The sequence below is a fragment of the Monodelphis domestica genome, chromosome 1 (genome assembly GCF_027887165.1).
Source record: "Monodelphis domestica isolate mMonDom1 chromosome 1, mMonDom1.pri, whole genome shotgun sequence".
Taxonomy (NCBI): Eukaryota; Metazoa; Chordata; class Mammalia; order Didelphimorphia; family Didelphidae; genus Monodelphis; species Monodelphis domestica.
The window spans coordinates 274,004,102-274,027,176 of record NC_077227.1 but is presented as its reverse complement, the minus strand read 5'-3'; the positions used below and the strand labels follow the sequence as shown (position 1 = coordinate 274,027,176).

The 23,075-nt window shown below is 38.0% G+C and overlaps 1 protein-coding gene across 1 annotated transcript; it reads left to right on the top strand.

Annotated features, from left to right (window-relative positions):
- The first annotated feature begins 19,308 nt into the window (after positions 1–19,308).
- On the top strand, positions 19,309–22,361 carry LOC100010663 (twinfilin-1). Its single transcript, XM_016426873.2, has one exon. The coding sequence runs from the start codon at positions 19,386–19,388 to the stop codon at positions 20,436–20,438; it is 1,053 nt and encodes a 350-aa protein (XP_016282359.1). The 5' UTR covers positions 19,309–19,385; the 3' UTR covers positions 20,439–22,361.
- Positions 22,362–23,075: the final 714 nt, after the last annotated feature.

Below are 23,075 nucleotides of genomic sequence, written 5' to 3'. Positions count from 1 at the left end.
TGGGCGACTGAGCAGCCCTCTCTGGGACAGCACTGCTCACCCTAATCAAGGGAGGGGACTAGAAAAGGTGTCCCAAACATTGCCTGCTCTACAAACACCCGGTCAGCACACCGCAGCTGGCGGGTCATCCCTTTAAGAGGTCAAAATCAAAAGAAACAAAATATAAAGAAACTCCTACTAGGAGCATGGAACATCAGGACATTATTTGACAGAGAGAATACCCCAAGACCTGAGAGAAGAACAGCTTTAATCGGTAAAGAACTGGCGCAATATAACATCGACATCGTAGTCTTAAGTGAAACAGGCTTACCAGAAGAGGGATCACTCAGTGAACCCACCACTGGATACACCTTCTTCTGGAAAGGTAGAGCCTCATATGAAGACAGAATCCACGGTGTTGGCCTGGCTATCAAGACCAGTTTGCTCAAACAGCTGCCAGACTTGCCTGTGGGCATCAGCGAAAGGCTCATGAAGACCCGTTTGCCTCTCAGCAAAGACCGGTATGCCACAATCATCAGCGCATATGCCCCAACACTGACCAGCACAAAGGACACCATTGAGCAGTTCTACTCTGACCTGAGTGCCGTCCTGCCCTCAGTGCCCACAAATGACAAGCTGATACTACTGGAAGACGTCAACACCCATGTTGGCCAGGACCATGAAAGATGGAAAAGAGTGCTCGGCAAACACGGCGTGGGCAAAATGAACAACAATGGCCTAATGCTACTCAGCAAATGCTCAGAGTTCGAACTCACTATCACGAACACTGTGTTCAGATTGGCGAACAAATATAAAACAACGTGGATGCACCCACGAACAAAACAGTGGCATCTCATTGACTACGTCATTGTACGCCGGCAAGACATCCAGGATGTAAAGATCACCAGAGTCATGAGAGGAGCTGAATGCTGGACAGACCACCAATTGGTTAGAGTGACTCTTCAAATGCGCATTGCTCCTCGCCATCCAAAATGCGCCCAGACAGTTCGCGCATTTTACAACGAGTTCTCTTAGAGATCCATCTTATTTGCAAACATTCCAGTCCTGCCTGGACGACAAGCTGTCTGCCAAGGGACCACTCATTGGAAGCTCAACCAAGAAATGGAACCAGTTCAGAGATGCAGTGAAGGAAACATCAAAGACAGTCCTAGGCCCCAAACAACGCAACCACCAGGACTGGTTCGACGAGAACAACACTGCTATTGAAAACCTATCGAGCAAAAAGAACAAAGCCTTTATGGAGTGGCAAAATAACCCAAACTCTGCTCCTATAAAGGACAGATTCAAGTCTCTCCAAGCCATGGTGCAGTGTGAGATCAGGAAGATGCAAGACCGATGGTGGGGAAAAAAGGCAGAAGAAATCCAGAGTTTTGTTGATACGAAAAACTACAAACAATTTTTCAGTGCCCTCAAGACTGTCTATGGGCCATTAAAACCCACCACCACTCCCTTGCTATCCTCTGACGGTGACACTCTCATAAAAGATAAAAAAGGCATCAGCAACAGGTGGAAAGAACACTTCAGTCAGCTTCTCAACCAACCCTCTTCAGTCGACCAAAGCACCCTTGACCAGATCCCCCAAAACCGCACCATTGAACAACTTGACATCCCTCCTTCAATAGAGGAAGTCCAAAAAGCCATTCAACAAATGAGTGCAGGCAAGGCACCCGGTAAAGACGGGATCCCAACCGAGGTGTACAAGGCCTTAAATGGAAAGGCGCTCCAAGCATTCCACATAGTGCTGACCAGCATATGGGAAGAGAAAGACATGCCCCCAGAACTCAGAGATGCCTCTATCATAGCCCTATACAAGAACAAAGGCTCATGAGCAGCCTGTGACAACTACAGAGGCATCTCACTACTCTCCACTGCTGGAAAGATCCTCGCCCATGTTATACTCAACAGACTCCTGTCATCTGTTTCAGAGCAGAACCTGCCTGAATCACAATGTGGCTTCCGACCAGATCGCAGTACCATCGACATGGTCTTCATGGTGAGGCAAATGCAGGAAAAATGCCTTGAGCAGAACCTGAGTCTCTACATTGTCTTCATAGACCTGACAAAGGCATTTGACACAGTGAACAGGGATGCATTGTGGGTGATCCTCAGCAAGCTTGGTTGCCCAGCAAAATTCATCAAACTGATCCAGCTCTTTCATGTCGACATGACAGGGGAAGTCCTATCTGGTGGAGAGACTTCTGATCGCTTCAACATCTCCAATCGCATGAAACAAAGCTGTGTCCTCGCTCCAGTACTATTCAACCTATTTTTCACCCAAGTATTACGACATTCTGTGATGGATCTAGACCTGGGCATCTACATCAAATACTGACTGGATGGCTCACTATTCAACCTTTGCCGCCTGACTGCAAAAACAAAGACAACAGAGAGACTCATCCTGGAAGCTCTCTTTGCAGATGACTGTGCTCTCATGGCCCACCAAGAAAATCATCTTCAAACCATTGTGGACAGGTTCTCCACCGCAACAAAACTGTTTGGCCTGACTATCAGCCTCAATAAAACAGAGGTGCTGTTCCAACTTGCACTAGGGAGGCCAACTAACCAGCCGTGCATTACAATCAACAGCACGCAGCTTTCTAACGTCAACACTTTCAAGTACCTGGGCAGCACCATTGCCAACGAGGGGACCCTAGACCACGAGATTAATGCCAGGATCCAAAAGGCCAGCCAGGCACTTGGGCGGCTGCGCTCCAAAGTCCTCCAGCACAGAGGTGTAAGCACCACGACAAAGCTCAAAGTGTATAACGCAGTGGTCCTCAGCTCGCTCCTGTACGGTTGTGAGACATGGACACTGTACCAGAAGCACATGAAACGGCTGGAGCAATTCCACCAACGCTCCCTCCGGTCAATCATGAGGATCCAATGGCAGGACCGAATCACCAACCAGGAAGTCCTCGACAGAGCCAACTCCACCAGCATCGAAGTCATGGTCCTCAAAACCAAGCTACGATGGTCTGGACACGTCATCCGCATGGACCCACAGCGAATACCAAGCCAGGTATTCTATGGTGAACTGTCAGCTGGACTCAGGAAACAAGGCCGACCAAAGAAAAGATTCAAGGATCAGCTAAAGTCAAACTTGAAGTCGGCTGGCATTACACCAAAGCAACTAGAACTCTCTGCCTCTGACAGAAGCAGCTGGTGAACCCACATTAGCCATGCCGCCATCACCTTTGAAGATGAGCGACGTGGACGTCTTGCCGCTGCGCGTGAACGCTGACACCAGGCCACAACCGCACCTCCCATAACAACTGGCGTCCCATGCCCCATGTGCCACAAACTCTGTGCCTCAGTCTTTGGACTTCAAAGCCACATGAGGGTACATCAATAGATGATAATGCACAAAGACAATAGTCATTCTCGGTCACCGAGAGACAACCACTATACTATACTACATCTAAAATTACTAAACAACAAAAAATTCAGCTGTGATTTATATATTTTTTTTCAGATGATGCCTTCTCAAGTGCAGGGGTGGGAGGGAGGAAAATACCTCTGTACTTTAATGTAACAAACAAACAAATGCATTTTAAAAGAAAGTTTTAAAAAAAGAAAACAAAAAGATCATTAAACTGTATGTATAGTTGTGATGATCTGCTCCTGATCATTTCAAGAGAGATGTTGCAGCAGAGTAAGATCCTGAAAATCATCTAAAAGAATATTGTCACGAAATGCCTAGAGTGGGGCATTTAGGTGGCTCACTGAATAGAGAATCAAACCTATAGATGGAAGACCATGGGTTCAAATATAGCTGTGTAACCTTGGGTAAGTCACTTAACCCTAATGGCTGATCCCTTACCACTCTTGTGCCTTGACATCAATACATAGTATCTGTGCTAAGTTAGAACGTAAGCGTTTGAGTGGAAAAAAGGAAGTGTCTAGAGCCTACTCATGAGTAAAGTTGAACCTATATAATAAAAATGGTAATTCTACCTAGATTAATTTACCTATTCAATGCCATACCAATAAAACTACCCAAAATTATTTCATAGTGCTAGGAAAAGATAAAAACAAAATTCATCTGGAAGAGCAAAAGGCAAAGATTATCAAGGGAATTAATGGGGAAAAATATGAAAGAAAGTGGCCTAACTGTACTAGATTTCAAACTATATTATAAAACAGCAACTATGAAAAAGATCTGGTATTGACTGAGAAATAGAGTAGTAGACCAATGGTATAGATTAGGCACTCAATATACAGTAATAAATTACCATAGTAACCTAGTGTTTAACAACCTCAAAGATCTAAGTTATTGGAAGAAGAAGTCATTATTTAACAAAAACTGTTGGGAAAATTAGAAAAGAGTATGGTAGAAACTAGGCAGAAACTGGATAGACAAATATCTCATGCCATATATCAAAATACAGTCAAAACAGATACATGATTTAGAAAAAAAATAAACAAATTAGGAGAATACAAAAATAGTTTATCTGTCAGATCTATGGATAAGGAAAGAATTATGACCAAACAAGACAGAGAAAATGTTACGAGTTGTAAAATAGATAACTTTAAGTAAATAAAATCAATGAGGTTTGCACAAACAAAACTAATACAGCCAAGTTTCAAAGGGACACAAAAATCCGGGGGAAAGAAATTTATAAGTGTCTCTGACAAAGGTCTTGTTTCTCAAATATATAGAGAATTTGAGTCAAATTTATAAGAATACAAGTTATTCCCTCAATTAATACATGTTCAAAAGATATAGATAGGAAGTACTCAGATAAAGAAATTAAAACTATCTTTAGTCATATGAAAAAATGCTCCAAATCACTATTGACTAGAGAAATGCATATTAAAACAACTTTGAGGCACCATCTCATATCTATCTGATTGGTTAATATGGCAAAAAAAGGAACATGATAAATATTGTGGGGGGTATAGGAAAATTGAGACACTAATATTCTGCTAGTGTGCACTGATACAACCATTCTGAAGAACAAGTTGGAAACATGCCCAAAGGCCCATAAAACTGTGCATACCCTTTGATCCAGCAATATTACCACTATGTATATATCCCAAAGAGATCAAAGATAGGAGAAAAGGAGCCTACTCGTACAAAAGTATTTAGAGAAAATCTTTTTGTGGTGGCAAAGAATAGGAAACTAAAGGGATGTTCATCAGTTGTGGAATGGGAATGGCTAAACAAAGTACGGTAGATGGTTGTAATGGAATACTATGAGTGCTATGAAAAATGATGAACAAGACAATCATTAAAAAAAAAAAAAGCCTGGAAAGACTTCTATGAAGTGATGCAAAATAAAGTGATCAGAACCAGGAGAACATTTTATATACAGCAATAGGAATAATGTACAATAATCAACTGTGAATAACTTTATTATCAGCAAAACAAGGATTCAAGACAACTCCAAGAGACTAATGACAAAAAAAAGCTATCCTCTATAAAAGGAACTGATGGAATCTGAATGCAGATTGAAGCAAACCACTTTTTTTTTACTTTATCTCTTTCATGAGTTTTTTTCTCATATAAGTGATATGAGTCTTCTTTTTCAATATGATGAACATAGAAATATGTATTATATGATAGCACATGGTATAATCTATATCATATTATTTTCCATATTGGGAAGGGGGGAGAAAAGAGGAGGGAAAGAGAGACATGGATCACAAAACAATTATTTAATATTGAAATGTAAAAAATAAAATAAAAATGAAGCGTCTAGAGCTCTTTTCTGAACTAGCAGAAAACAAAGAGAATTCGAAAAAAAAATCTTTGAGAACTTTAATTTGGAATACATGAGGATTCAACCAGTAGGTGCCATCTTTCTGAACTGTTAGATTATCACACATTTTGGTCAGGAAATGAGATGAATTCCTAGTTGGGATAATACCTAGAATAATATCGAGAAACCCAGAAATATATCTACTATATCACTGATGAGAGCAAAGAACAGGTGGCCAATGCTTCTATTATGGAATGGGTATGGAAATGTGGTTTTGAACTAGTATATGTGACAGAGCCCATTGATTAGTACCAGGTGTAGCACCTAAAGGAATTTGATGGGAAGACCTAGTCTCTGTTATTAAGGAAGGGTTAGAATTTTTAGAGGATAAAGAAAAAAAAAGAAAAAAATGGAGGAAAGCAAGGCAAAATTTGAGAACTTGTGTAATCTAATTAAGGAAACTCTGGATAAAAAGGTTAGAAAGTCATAATCTCTAATCAACTGGTGTCTTCACCTTGTTGCATTGTGACTAGCACATAATGATTAAGAGTCAATATGGAATGCATCATGAAGGCTCAGGTATTGAGAAACCACTCTACAATAGGTTACATGATGGCTAGAAGTACCTATGAAGATTCTCAGCCAGAAGGCTGAAGCTTACAAGAATAACAAGGCTATGAAAGATCTAGTGTTGCTGCTTTTGAAATAGCTCTGCTCTCTTCTAGCTGCTCCCTTGAAGATCCTCAGATTCACTGAAATAAAATTTGCTGCATGGTTAAGCTTTCAGTCCTTTTAAAGTCATGTCTGACTCTTAGTTACCCAAATATGGGAGTGGTTTGCTATTTCCTTCTCCAGCTCATTTGACATATGAGGAAACTGAGGCAAATAGAGTTAAATGACTTGCCAAGAGTCATACAAGCTAGTGTCTCAGGACAGATTTGAACTGAAGAAGAGTCATCCTGATCCCAGATCTGGCAGTCAACACCTAGATGGCCTAAGATTAAGCTAGATCTTGGAATACATGAAGAAGAAATGGCAGCAGAAGATCCCAGTGCTGCTATTCCTGATAAGATTACCCAACTTGAGGGCGATGAAAATGTATCCTGCATGTAGGAGACAGAATAGACAAATCTCTCATCAGAGCTTCTTTATAGTTTCCAATGTTCTCACTACAGCAGTAGAATCCTTGTCCTGCTTGGATCCATCAACCAATATCTAGCCGGTTTTTTTCTTCCGTTTTCCTGTGTATTGGGCAGACCTTAAAGAGTCCCTGTTCCTCCTTCTCTGATCAGGAGACTGGGGTGTTGTGCAGTATAGGCTATGTTTATTTTGTTCGGAAATTAGAGTATGTGGAATAAAGAGAATTAAGGTTTCATACAGGAAAAAAAAGAGATCAATTTAACAGAGAAGTTGGAGGATGGAGTAATGTGAGAGAGATTTAATTGTATCCTGAGCTTTTTGTTATTGTTTAAATTCTAAAATAAAAAAAATAAAACTGGTGTGCCAGCAGAGGGAGCCCAGAATATTCTGTTTTATGAACTCAGTAAAGCATTATTAGTGTTTACATATAAAAATATGTTATTTTAAAAGATCTAAAAGCAAGATATGGAAACAAAAAAGTAAAATATTTTAATAATTTTTAAGTGCCAGATTGAATACTTCTCCATTAGTGGCGGTGTAATGTCCCTGAACAATCTGCAGGGATCTAGGAGAAAAAACACTATCCACAAGCAGAGGACAAACCCTGGGATTAGAAACTCTGAGGAAAAGTAACTGCTTGACTACAGCGGTTGAGGGAACATGACAGAGGAGAGACTCTAAATGAACACTCTAATGCAAATATTAACAACATGGCAATGGGTTTGAATCAAGAACACATGGGATACCCAGTGGAATCACACATCGGCTACAGGGGGTCGGGGCGAGGAAAAGAAAATGATCTTTGTCTTTAATGAATAATGCGTGGAAATGATCAAATAAAATACTATAAAATTTTAAAAAAAACCTGGGAAAAAAAGAGATAATAAGGAAAAAGACCTGTATAAAAATATTCATAGCTGCCCTCTTTGTGGTGGCAAAAAATTGGAAAATGAGGGAGTGTCTCTTGACTCGGGAATGGCTGAACAAATTGTGGTATCTGTTGGTGATGTAATATTATTGTGTTGAAAGGAATGATGAACTGGAGGAATTCCATGGGAACTGGAAGGACCTCCAGGAATTGATGCAGAGTGAAAGGAGCAGAACCAGAACATTATACACAGAGACTGATACACTGTGATACAATCGAATGTAATGGACTTTTCCACTAGCAGCAATGCAATGACCCAGGACAATTTTGAGGGACTTATGAGAAAGAATGCTGTCCACATCCAGAGAAAGAACTGTGGGAATAGAAACACAGAAGAAAAATAACTGTTTGATCACATGGGTCGATGGGGATATGATTGGGGAGGGGAGGGAAAGAACATGAATCTTGTAACAATGGAAAATATTCTAAATTAACTAATTAAATTAAAATGTCAAATACCCCCCCAAAAAAAGAAAAGAAAACTGCCCCAATATTCTAGAACAAGAGGGAAAAGTGGAGATTGAAAGAATCCACAGATCACCTCCTGTACTTAATCCCCAACTGACAACACCAAGGAATGTTATAGCCAAATTCAAGAACTATCAGACCAAGGAAAAGATATTACAAGCTGCCAAGAAGAAGTCATTCAGATACCAAGGAACCATAGTGAGGATAATGCAGGATCTGGCTGCATCCACACTGAAGGACCGAAAGGCATGGAATATGATATTCCAGAAAGCAAGGGAACTAGGTCTACAACCAAGAATCAACTACCCAGCAAAACTGACTATATTCTTACAGGGGAAAGTATGGTCATATAGAAGAATCCAAAAATTTGTAAAGAAAAGACCAAACCTGAACAGAAAATTTGATGCCCAAGCACAGAACTCAAGAGAATCATCAAAAGGTAATTTAAAGAGAGGGGGAAAAAAGAAAAACAATGCAAAACAAAATAAAAACACTTTTTTAAAGAGATTCAATAAGTTAAAATTATATGTATCCCTATAAGAAAACAGGACATTGGTAACTCTTAAAAATTGTTATTTTCAACTGGGCAGGTAGAAGAATTACACATAGAGGGAACCGTGACAAACTGTATAGGACGAAATGACAAGTCATAAATAGGTATATAAATATATGTATGCATAAATGCATATACATGTGCATATATACATATATAAAAAAATATATATATATACAACTAGAGCTAAAAACGAGGTTAATACTAAAAGAAATGGGAAAAGAAACAAAAGGGGGTACATTTATATGTCACAAAGAAGCTCATGGTGGGAGGGGGGAGAAAATCAATACACTGGAAGGGAAAAGAGGTTGGAGATAGGAAATACTCAACTCTTACATTCATTAAAATTGACCCAAGGAGGGAAGAAAAATCCAATCCATTAGGGCTGAGAATAGATTTGCGCCTTATAGGGGAGTAGAAGGGTAACAAACAGACTGGTGGGGAAGAAATCAGTACAAGGGAGGGAGAGGGTAGGGGTAGTTTTAGAAAGACTGCAAGGCAAATAAGGAGTGGGGAATAAGAAGAGAGGGGAATAGAAGGGGAAGTTAAACAAGGGTGGGAACTAGGGGGATTGAATAAAAACAAACATTGGTATAGAAGGAAATAGTGAAAGAAGAAAAAGCAGGACCAGGAGTAGAAATCAAAATGCTGGGAAATACACAGCTAGTAATCATAACTCCGAATGTGAATGGAATGAACTCACCCATAAAACGCAAACGAATAGCAGAGTGGATTAGAATCCAAAACCCTACCATATGCTATCTACAAGAAACACACATGAGGAAGGTAGATACGCATAGGGTGAAAGTAAGAGGATGGAGCCAAATCTATTGGGCATCAACTGATAAAAAAAAAAGGCAGGAGTCACAATCATGATATCTGACAAAGGCAAAGGAAAAATAAATCTAGTTAAAAGAGATAGGGAAGATAATTACATCCTGATAAAAGGCAGTATAGACAATGAGGAATTATCAGTACTCAACATGTATGCACCAAATGGCAGAGCATCCAAATTTCTAAAGGAGAAACTAGTGGAGCTCAAGGATGAAATAGATAGAAAAATTATACTAGTGGGAGACCTGAACCTTCCTCTATCTGAACTAGATAAATCAAACCAAAAAATAAATAAGAAAGAGGTAAGAGAAGGTACATTCACAAATATTGACCATGTATTAGGGCATAAAAACATTGCAAACAAGTGCAAAAGAGCAGAAATAATAAATGCAAACTTATCAGATCACAATGCAATGAAAATAATATTTAATAAGGGTACATGGAGAGGTAAACCAAAAATTAATTGGAAATTAAACAATACGATTCTCCAAAACCGGTTAGTTAAAGAAAAAATCATAGAAACAATTAATAACTTCATTGAAGAAAATAAAATGATGAGACATCCTTTCAAAACCTATGGGATGCAACCAAAGGAGTACTCAGGGGGAAATTTATATCCTTGAGTTCATATATTAACAAATTAGGGAGGGCAGAGGTCAATGAATTGGGCATGCAAATTAAAAAAAAAAACTAGAAAGCACACAAATTAAAAATCCTCAGATGAAGACTAATTTAGAGATCCTAAAAATCAAAGGAGAAATTAATAAAATTGAAAGTCAAAGAACAATTGATTTAATAAATAAGACTAGAAGCTGGTACTTTGAAAAAACAAATAAAATGGACAAAGTACTAGTCAGTCTAATTAAAAAAAGGAAAAAAGAAAACTAAATTGACAGTATCCAAGATGAAAAGGGAGACTTCACCTCTAATGAAGAGGAAATTAAGGTAATCATTAAAAACTACTATGCCCAATTATATGGCAACAAATATGTAAATCTAGGTGATATGGATGAATACTTACAAAAATATGAATTGCCTAGACTAACAGAGGAAGAAATAGATTACCTAAACAACCCCATATCAGAAAAGGAAATTGAAGAAGCCATCAAAAAACTCCCTAAGAAAAAATCCCAAGGTCCTAATGGATTCACAAATGAATTCTATGAAACATCCAAACAACTAATCCCAATATTATACAAACTATTTGACAGAATAAGGAAAAAAGGAGTTCTACCAAATTCATTTTATGACACAAATATGGTACTGATCCCAAAGCCAGGCAGGTTAAAAACAGAGAAAGAAAACTATAGACCAATCTCCTTAATGAATATAGATACAAAAATCTTAAATAGGATATTAGCAAAAAGATTCCAGCAAGTCATCACAAGGGTTATCCACTATGATCAGGTAGTATTCATACCAGGAATGCAAGGATGGTTCAATATTAGGAAAACCAACCACATAATTGACCATATAAATAAGCAAACCAACAAAAATCACATGATTATCTCAATAGATGCAGAAAAAGCCATTGATAAAATACAACACCCATTTCTACTGAAAACACTAGAAATTATAGGAATAGAAGGGCCTTTCCTAAAAATAATAAAACCATATATATCTAAAACCATCAGCAAACATCATCTGCAATACGGATAAACTAGAAGCCTTCGCAATAAGATCAGGAGTGAAACAAGGATGCCCATTATCACCTCTATTATTTAACATTGTACTAAAAACACTAGCAGTAGCAATTAGAGAAGAAAAAAAAATTGAAAGTATTAAAATAGGCAATGAGGAGACCAAGCTATGACTCTTTGCAGATGATATGATGGTCTACCTAAAGAATCCTAGAGAATCAACCAAAAAGCTAGTTGAAATAATCAACTATTTTTACAAAGTTTCAGGATACAAAATAAACCCACAGAAGTCATCAGCATTTCTGTATATCTCCAACCCATTTCAGCAACAAGAATTAGAAAGAGAAATTCCAATTAAAATCACCCTAGAAAATATAAAATACTTAGGGATCTATCTGCCAAGACAAACACAGGAACTATATGAACACAACTACAAAACACTCTCCACACAACTAAAACTAGATCTAAACAATTCAAAAAATATTAATTGCTCATGGGTGGGATGAGCTAACATAATAAAAATGACAATCCTTCCCAAATTAATTTACTTATTTAGTGCCATACCCATTGAACTACCAAAAAAACATTTTTTCTGAATTAGAAAAAAAAAACATAACAAAGTTCATTTGGAAGAACAAAAGATCAAGGATATCCAGGGAAATCATGAAAAAAAAATGCAAAGGAAGGAGGACTTGCAGTCCCAGATCTCAAACTATACTATAAAGCAGTGGTCATCAAAACAATTTGATACTGGCTAAAAGACAGAAGGGAGGATCAGTGGAATAGACTTCGGGTGAATGACCTCAGCAAGACAGTCTATGATAAGCCCAAAGATCCCAGTTTTGGGGACCAAAACCCATTATTTTATAAAAACTGCTTGGAAAATTGGAAGACAGTATGGGAGAGATTAGGTTTGGATCAATATCTCACACCCTACATCAAGATAAATTCAGAATGGGTAAATGACCTGAATATGAAGAAGGAAACTATAAGCAAATTAGGCAAACACAGAATTGTATACTTGTCAGATCTATGGGAAAGAAAAGACTTTAAAACCAAGCAAGAGTTAGAAAAAATCACAAAATGTAAAATCAAGAATTTTGATTGCATCAAATTAAAAAGGTTTTGTACAAACAAAACGAATGCATCCAAAATTAGAAGGGAAGCAACAAATTGGGAAATAATCTTCATTACAGAAACCTCTGACAAAGGTCTAACTACTCAAATTTATAAAGAGTTAAATCAATTGTACAAAAAATCAAGCCATTTTCCAATTGATAAAAGGGCAAGGGACATCAATAGGTAATTTTCAATTAAAGAAATCAAAACTATTAAAAAGCACATGAAAAAGTGGTCTAAATCTCTTATAATCAGAGAGATGCAAATCAAAACAACTCTGAGGTATCACCTCACACTTAGCAGTTTGGCTAACATGACAGCAACAGAAGTAATGAATGCTGGAGGGGGATGTGGCAAATTTGGGACATTAATGCACTGCTAGTGGAGTTGTGAATTGATCCAACCATTCTGGAGGGCAATTTGGAATTATTTCCAAAGGGCGACAAAAGACTGTCTGCCCTTTGATCCAGGCATAGCACTGCTGGGTTTGTACACCAAAGAGATAATGAAGAAAAAGAAATGTACAAAAACATTCATAGCTGTGCTCTTTGTGGTGGCCAAAAATTGGGAAATGAGGGGATGCCCATCAATTGGGGAATGTCTGAACAAATTGTGGTATCTGTTGGTGATGGAATACTATTGTGCTCAAAGGAATAATCAACTGGAGGAATTCTATGGTGACTGGAACAACCTCCAGGAATTGATGCAGAGTGAGAGGAGCAGAACCAGGAAGACATTATACACAGTGACGGACGAGCTGTGGTAAAGTCAAATGTAATGGACTTCTCCATTAGTGTCAATGCAGTGATCCTGAACAACCAGGAGGAATCTACGAGAAAAACCACTATCCACAATCAGAAGAAACACCGTGGGAGTAAAAACACCAAAGTAAAACAACTGCTTGAATATGTGGATCAAAGGGATATGGTTGGGGATGTAGACTAAATGAACATCCTAGTGCAAACATCAACAACATGGAAATAGGTTCTGATCAAGGACACAAGTAATACCCAATGAAATTGTGGGTGGGCTGTGGGAAGGGGTGTGGGTGGAGGGGAGGGAGGGAAATAATGTGATTATTGTAACCGAGGAATAATGTTCTAAATTGACTAAATAAACTAATTCAAATGGGAAAAAAAAAGAAAGAAAAAAGAATCTTACAATCCACTGAATGTGATTGCATTTTCAGAGGTAAATATAAACCAAATTAAAATATGGTAAATATATATGAAGATGGAAAAATCCCTTCCAAATTGAGGATAAGAAACTTCATGGAGAAATTCATATTTAAGTTCCACCTAGATCTTGTGATATCAACAAGTCAAGATGGAAAATGATTATTCTAAGTATTCTCTCTTTGAATTGTTAGTTTTCCCTAGAGCCCAGGGATAAAGAAAATGATCATTTAAAGGGGACAAGGTGTGACTGTTATATATCAATTACCCTTTTCCTCATTCCTCACCACCAAAGATTTATGACTAGGAGAAACAGATTGGGGAGGCACCAGAGAACAGGTAGACTAGATGCTGGCATGTAGGTTCCTAGAATTCACTGCTTTCTTCTTCCTTTGGTGTTACAAGAGATTCGCTGTCAACCATTTAATTTGGTACAGGCATTAGAGAGAGATTCCAATGATTTTTCCATTTCCCCCAAGAATCTGAACTTGTGAGAGACCTGTGTGAGAAGCAGAACTTCTAAGGGAGCAGTACCTTCTGCTGTTACTATTGTTGCAACTGTAGCAGCTGACTGGAAACCAGAGCAACCAGTTCAGTATGTGGAGCAGGTAGTGAGCCACAGCAGCTTCTGAAAACCTCAGTAGCTGATAAGAAGATTGAGAAACTGACCCATTTCTCAACATTCCCTAGAGAAAACCCCAACTATGAAAGTACCAAGTCCCCAAAGTATCTTTGCCCTTTTCCCATCACCTGCAAGTGTGGGAGGAAGTGGAAAGCAGGGAGAGATCAGGTAAAGATTACATATAGGAATGTTTAGTGCATTTCTTTATGACTTTCTTCTATTTTAAAGAATTTCTGTGACTATGATTCCTAAAATAATACAAATAAAAAGCTCTGAGAATACATTAGTTTTCTCAGCAAGGGGGTAGGAGTAGAACCTTAGAGTTTTTATTTTATTTTAATGTTTTTTAAAAACAATATGTAATATCGATCCCTTGACTAGACCTCAGAATCCATTCCGAGAAGCTTCCTTTATTACCTAGTTGTTTGAAATCATGCAGCTTGGTTGGCAGGAGGCTTATACATACATGCTTAAGGAATTTGAATCTACATATCCTGTACACATTGTCAGAGAGACCTTGGTAAGACCATCAGGCTAACACACCAAGGACAGACTAGACACATTGAAGAAAAGTAGCTCAAGGATTGTAAAGCCCCTCCTATGCTGCCTTTCTTGGGTGAGAGGGAGAGGGAAATGCAGGTTAATGACACAGCAAAGGCATCAATTCTTGGAACCTAGCAAAGAATCACACCAACAGGAATTTCATGAGGACTCTATAAAAGGAGAAAAGGACTTTGAATAACCAAAACCTTATTCTTTTGCCACATGTAATCCTTATATGCATACCTCATCATTTTACTCTAAGATTGAACCCATTCTCCCTAATGACACTAAATGTGCCAGGGAAATGAATATGATTTCATTTTGCCCTGGGGGTGGGGAGGGGAGATTGTCTTTGAACTAACTATTCTCACTATGTACACCAACTAGAAACCTTTTTGGAAAAGTTAATTGAAGCTGCAACCTGATATCAGTGAGAAAAACACCACTGCAAGCTCATGAATTATAGATTAGAAACCAAGCTCCTCAGATTAAAGGCTAGGAGTTCTTGTTATCATAATAGTCCAAAAAATGAAATATTTTGTAAACTTACCCCTCATTAACATGGCTTTTTCTGTATTATTATTATCACTACATCCCATCAAAGAGAGAGGCAAGTCTGAAGCATATCATATTAACCGGTCTGAGAAATAATATAATAGAGATGCTGTTGTTGTTCATCCTTCATTTTTAAAAAAAACAAAAGCATCATGAGTGATGGCTTGCTTGTGAACCAGATTTTAATGAGAAAGAATTGTGTTTCACTCTCTTTTCCCGAATCATCAAAGTGACTGGCAATGGCCCTGCATGCAGTGAATAGATACCTTGGCTTATTCAATGTTGGACCAAGCTCTAAGTGCTCCCTTTGACTTCTTCAGCCCCCTTCATTGCCATTGGATCCAATTGCTCTTTTCTGCCCATTCTGTCGGAAGTCTTTACCTGCTTGGGGCAGACATCATTCTAACTCACCAATGGGTGTAAAGCCTGTTAGTCACCCTCAACCTGGTTTAGCTAATCTGCTGAGATGGTTTGACCAAGACGTGACCACTGTACCTGCTACAGCTTCTTGGAGCCAAAGGTGAGAGTTGGATGACAGATAAACACCAAAGGTAAGTGAACAGTCCTAAAAGAGCTGGGCAAGCTCACACACCAGAGGTATTAGTCCTCCCTGACTTTCCATACATCCTTGGGGAGGTGGGGGAAAGAGAATAATGATCTAGGTGAAAGAAGGGATCTAGAGGAAAGTAGGTAAAAGAGATAAAATAGAGGGAGAAGGAAAAAAAGGGGAGAGATAGAAAGGAAGAATATTAAAACAATCAGGAAGATTTTAGGTCCCATTCATTAAAGGGGGCCAGATCTCTTTAATAAATGGTTATTAGCTCAGAGTTCTGCCTCAGTAGTTTTATTATAGTTTGGATAGAATTTTTCACAGGGATAAGAAGTCAGACAAAAATGGGAACATTGACAGAAACCTTTTTATTTTCTTGAAGCAAATACATTTTCTGAAGGTTCTAGACTTTATAATATGCTTAGAACTTTCCCAGGGTTTGCCAAGTTAAGTTGGTCTCATAACCAACCACATCCAATTTGTTGCCAGGGAAAGACCTATAAATTTTGCCTTTGTAACATCTGAAGAATATTTCCCTTTCTCTTTTCTGACATAGCCACCACTCTGTTACACAATGAGCTAATGCATTAACTCATGCCTGGACTTTTACCATAGCCTGCTGGTTGATTTCCCCAATTGAAGCTTTGTCCCACTCTTGTCCATCCACCACTCAAGCATCAAAGTAATCTTCCTAAACTATGTGGCCTTGGGAAAGTCATTTGATCTTTGCTTCAATTTCCTCAACTGTGAAATGGAGATATTAATAGCACCTACCTCCTAGGGTTGTGAGGATCAAATGAGATAATAATTGTAAAGCACTTAACGCAGTACCTGCTATATGAATGTCAATTATAATTATTGTTATCATTACTCTTGGGAAACTAGATATTGGAGTAGATAGAATGCCAGAACCAAAGTCAGTAAGACATTAGTTTGAATCCTACTTCAGATACTTACTAGATTCATGACCCTGTGCAAGTCATTTAACCTTGTTTGCCTCAGTTCTCTCATTTATAAAATGATCTGGAAAAGGAAATGATAAACCATTCTAGTACCTTGGCAAAGAAAATACCCAAAAGAAGTCATAAAGATTCATAAAGGACTGAAAATAACTAAAACAACAAAAACACAATGAAGCAGCTGGGTGGCTCAATGGATAGAGCACTGGACTTAGAATCAGGAAGACATGAGTTCAATGTAGCCTCATACACTTATTACCTGTATGTCTCTGGGCAAGCCACTAAACCCCTTTTTGCTTTAATCCACTAAAGAAGGAAATGGCAAATCAGTCCAGTGTCTCTACCCAGGAAACCTCATGAACCGTTTTACCCAGGGGGTCATGAAGAATCAGACTTGACCAAACCACAATTATTCTAGAGAGAGATAGGGGAGGTCTAGAGTCAGGAAAAACTGAGTTCCAATTTGATCTCAGAAACTTACTGAGGTGTGACTCTGGGCAAATCACTTAACCTTATTTGCCTCAGTATCCCTTATCTGTAAAATGAATTGGAGAAGGAAATTATAAATGACTCTAGTACTTCTACAAGAAAACCTCCAGGAGGTGGAGTCAAGATGGCAGCCTAGAAGGAGCAGAAGTTCAGACTCTGAAAACCCTTCCTTATTGATCACAAACTGAATGCTCCCAGGGGACTGAAAAACCAAACTTAACAACAAGACAGAGCCAAGGAACCCTCCTGCTGGACTTAATTCAAAAGGTACTCCCCCCGAAAAGCCAGAATCCGAGAGCACTCGGGTTTAAGGGGAAGACAGAAGGAAGGTCCCAGGACCCAACCCACCTCCCACCCACAGAGCTGAGATTCCAGCAGCAGCGGGAACTTCTGGGTGGGCAAAGGTGCTGGTCTAAAGGGCAAAGCTTGAGAGCAGGGCTGGCCAAGTTCAGAGTGTCAACACAGACGGCAGGGAAGGAGCTAGAGAGAGAGCATAGACCTGGCAGCCTGGCCAGAGCTTTGGAGATCCTCCATATTTGCTCCAGCCTTCCAGGTAGATTAGGGCTCAGAGCAAACCCAGCCCAACTAAGCTGAACTTAATACCATCAAAAGTTTCCAGAACTCAGGGAAGCCCAGGTTCCCCACCCATCCTCATTGACTGCTGGACTTTAAGCCAATCGAAAGCCTCCAGAGGACAGGGAAACTCAAACCCCCAACAACCTTCCCCCAGAGACTACACCGAGAGATCTTCTGTTAAAGCTCCAAGAGGGGAGACTGATAGAAGCCCCCCCAAAACAAAAAAATGAGAGGAACAAGAGCACAGACAAATATGGGGAGTAAAGAAGGGGTGGATTTTAGCAAACAACAGAAAAAGAAGAAAGAAACTACAATAGACAGCTTCTACTCAGCAAATGGAACAAAGGGGGAGAGATCAGCAAATGATAAATCAGAAATCCCAGCGAACTGGATACAGGCTGTGGAAGAACTCAAAACACAACTAAGAGAAGCTGAAGACAATTGGGAAAAGAACTTAAAAATTAAGATAAGTCATCTGGAAACAGAGGCACTTGAACTAAAATGAGAAAATAGTGTCTTGAAAACCAAAATCAACCAGCTAGAAAATGAGGCAAAGGAGATGAAAGACAAGGTAAAGAGGATGAAAGACGATCTTCAAAGAAAATTAGACCAGAAGGAAAAGGATGACCAAAAAGCCAAAGATGAAATCCAATCTTTAAGAACCAGAATACAACAACTGGAATTAAGTGACCTCACAAGGCAGCAGGACACTATAAAACAAAACAAAAAGAATGAAAAAATTGAGGAAAATGTGAAGCATCTCATTCACAAAACAGACGATTTAGAAAACTGTTCAAGAAGAGACAATTTAAGAATCATTGGACTACCAGAAGACCACGACAAAAGAAAAAGCCTGGACATAATACTTGAGGACATTATTCAGGAAAACTGTCCCAAGATCCTAGAACAAGAGGGGAAAGTGGAGATTGAAAGAATCCACAGATCATCCCCTGTATTTAATCCCCAACTGACAACACCAAGAAATGTTATAGCCAAATTCAAAAACAATCAGATGAAAGAAAAGATATTACAAGCTGCCAAGAAGAAGCCATTCAGATACCATAGAAACACGGTGAGGTTAACACAGGATCTGGCTGCATCCACACTGAAGGACCGAAGGCATGGAAATAAGATATTCCGGAAAGCAAGGGAACTAGGTCTACAACCAAGAATAAAATACCCATCAAAACTGACTATATTCTTACAGGGGAAAGTATGGTCATTCAACACAACAGAAGAATTCCAAGCATTCATAAATAAAAGACCAGACCTGAACAGAAAATTTAATGTCCAAACACAGAACTCAAGAGAATCATCAAAAGGTAATTAAAAAAGAGGGAAACAACAACAACAACAACAACAAATTTTTAAGAGACTCAATAAGTTAAAATGATATGTATCCCTATAAGAAAAGAGGTCATTGGTAACTCTTAAAAACTGTTGCTATCGACTTCCTGGAGTCGCCAGCCGAGGCCGCTAGTTATCCCCAAGACAGCACGAAAGGGTGGGCGCCAGGGGCTGACCTCGCCACTATGTCCCACCAGACTGGCATCCAAGCAAGTGATGAAGTCAAAGGTATCTTTGCCAAAGCAAGAAACGGGAAATACAGACTTCTAAAGATTTCAATTGAGGATGAACAACTTGTAGTTGGATCTTCTAGTCAGCCTGCAGAGACTTGGGATAAAGATTATGATACTTTCATTCTACCACTATTAGAAGAGAAGCAACCATGCTACATATTGTACAGGTTAGATTCTCAGAATGCACAAGGATATGAGTGGATCTTCATTGCATGGTCACCAGACTATTCTCACGTTCGTCAAAAAATGTTGTATGCAGCAACCAGAGCAACTCTGAAAAAGGAGTTTGGAGGTGGTCATATTAAAGATGAAATATTTGGGACAGTGAAGGAAGATGTTTCATTGAATGGATATAGAAAATATTTGATATCTCAGTCCTCCCCAGCTCCACTGACTGCAGCTGAGGAAGAATTACGGCAAATTAAAATTAATGAGGTCCAAACTGATGTTGGTGTGGACACTAAGCATCAAACACTACAAGGAGTAGCATTCCCTATTGCTGGAGAAGCTCTTCAAGCTTTGGAAAAATTGAATAATAGACAGCTCAACTATGTACAGTTGGAAATAGATATAAAAAATGAAGTTATTATTTTGGCCAACACAACAAATACAGAGCTAAAAGACTTGCCAAAAAGGATTCCAAAGGACTCGGCACGTTATCATTTCTTTCTGTATAAACATTCCCATGAAGGAGACTATTTGGAGTCTATAGTTTTTATTTACTCAATGCCTGGGTACACATGCAGCATAAAGGAACGGATGCTTTATTCTAGCTGCAAAAGTACTCTGCTAGAAATTGTAGAAAGAAAACTACAGATGGATATAATTAGAAAGATTGAAATAGATAATGGAGATGAATTAACTGCAGACTTCCTTTATGAAGAAGTACATCCAAAACAACATGCACATAAGCAGAGTTTTGCTAAACCAAAAGGTCCTGCAGGAAAAAGAGGAATTAGAAGACTAATTAGGGGTCCAGCTGAAACTGAAGCTACTACTGAGTGAAATACATTCCTGGTAATACTAAGTATTACAAGACCAGCTTTTTAAAAATCCAGTTTTTAGTACCAGAGAACTGAAATCATTGCATACTAATGTGAAATGTTCAGAAAAAAATTATTAAAAAAATAACAGTACCTCTTACTTGTTAATTTTCAGCAAGACAAACTAAAAGAATTATTTCTATTCTTTTCAACCTAAATCTAAAAAACATGGTAGCATTTCAGTTTTAGAACATTGAATTTCCAATCAGCACTTAATTAGCATCACCCAATTTAGTCTTTCCATTTTCTATAATGCTTGAAATTTCATACAAGTAGGTTAAATCTGTGTATTCTTATTAGTGACATATAAAGAAAATCAACTTCCAACCTCTCCTAACATTCCCTCCAAAATAGCCTATACTCCCTTCTCCCACCCCAATTTGAACATCCATATGAGTCATTTTTTAAAAACAAAAACAAAGAAGACAGAGAAGATGTCTATTAATGAATTTGTTAAGTAAAAAGTTATTTACTCTTTTGGAAACATTGGTTTGTGCCTGATAGGTAGAAATATATCCACTTTGGGGAATAATATTAGCTCTTATAGAAATCTAGGATACATTCATGATCCTTTGAAATTTGTAACAGTTTACATTTCTACTTGACTTGTACTTTGTTAATACTATTCTTGCACCAGATTGATTGACTGAAAAATTTAAATCATTTAGTAAATTTCAGCAGTGAATGATTTCTCCTTATGTTTTGAAATGTTAAGTTTAAACCATTTTGGTACATTAAAAAAAAAATTTTTCCCCCAAGCTGATCAAGTTATTCTATGCTACAGGAAGGAGCCAAATGATTAAAATCCATATTGAATTTAAAGTTAATGTGATTAAATCAAAGAAGATAGCAAATTTTAAGCCCAAACTTTGGGGAAAAAAACACTAATACTGAGTTTATCTATAGAAAAGCTTTAAATTTAACATAGTATTTGATTATTTTAAAATTATTGAACAAATTGTTTTCTAATTTATTATCTACAGTACTTGCACACTCCAATATGTCAGCTTTTTAAAAGTTTGATTTGAGCATATTTGCTTGGTCCTCTATCTTGTTTAAAACAGACACACAATTATCAGCTAATGATTTTGCAGTTTATTTCCAACTCTAGAACTTTGGAGCTTAATTTGAAAGGAATTAGAACATTGTTTTGAATTTGATATGTTTAAAAAATTGCTGCAAGAGCCATAATTTTCAGTTGGATTCAGTTATTTTCTAACTGAAGTGAGCCAGGATTTTCAATCAGTAGGCATACACATTTCATATATAATGCAAAGCATTCCATTTCTAGGGATCTAAATTTTATTGCACATAGTTAAACCCTTTTTTGCACACATTTTTTTCAGCAGTGAGACCCAGTAGAGAAAGGTGTCTTAGAGACAATTTATAGGCTGGCCAGTTGAGTACTTAAAAACTAAAAGGGCAGTCTGTGGAGTTTTGTTTGTTTACAGGTAATAGTTCAGTTTATAATACTTAAATATGCTAAATAATTTACATTCATGCTACACTGGTTTATACACAGTAAAGATGAATTTTAAATTTGATTTGCAAATTTAAAAATGTCATTAATAAGACTTCCACTGAATTAAAAAAAATAAATTCCACTTACCCTACATGAAAGTAAATGAATATTCTTGAATATGATATAAATTTGTCTTAAGGTAATTTTTTCTAGTTGTCATTGTTGAAAATTTTTAAATGCATATATCCTAGAGCATAATGATGGCTTCTAGTATGTTTAAGGTAGAAGTTTACCAAAAATACAAATTTTTTTTAAAAAACTAATGAATTTATACAGCAGCAGAGAATTATATTCCTCTTGTGAAATTTTTATAAGTACTTTTTATATCAATAAAAACGTTTCCTCTCTCATAAAAAAAAAAAACTGTTGCTATCACCTGGGCAGCTAGAAAAATTACACTTAGAGGGAACAGTGACAAACTGTATAGGATGAAAGGACAAGGCATAAATAGGTATATAGATATATGCAGGCATAAATACATATACATGTGTGTGTGTGTGTGTATGACCAGAGCTAAAAGAAAAAAAAGAGGTTAATACTAAAAGAAATGGGAAAAGAAACAAAAGGGGGTAAATTTATATGTCAAAAAGAAGCTCATGGCGGGAGGGGGGAGAACATCGATACACTGGAAGGGAAAAGAGGTTGGAGATAGGAAATACTCAACTCTTACATTCGTTAAAATTGACCCAAGGAGGGAAGAAAAATCCAATCCATTTGGGCTGAGAATAGATTTGCGCCTTATAGGGGAGTAGAAGGGTAACAAACAGACTGGTGGGGAGGGAAGCAGTACAAGGGAGGGAGAGGGTTGGTGGGAAATCATAAAAAGACTACAGGGGGAAATGAGGGAGGGAATAAAAAGGGAGGGGGGAGAAAGGGAAGTAAAATAAGGGGGGGGGAACTATGGGGACTGACTATAAACAAACATTGGTATAGAAGGAAATAGTGAAAGAAGAAAAGGCAAGACCAGGAGTAGAAATCAAAATGCTGGGAAATACACAGCTAGTAATCATAACTCCGAATGTGAATGGAATGAACTCACCCATAAAACGCAAACGAATAGCAGAGTGGATTAGAATC

Coding starts and splice junctions, on each gene's coding strand:
- LOC100010663 (XM_016426873.2), top strand. CDS start 19,386: ATGTCCCACCAGACTGGCATCCAAGCAAGTGATGAAGTCAAAGGTATC.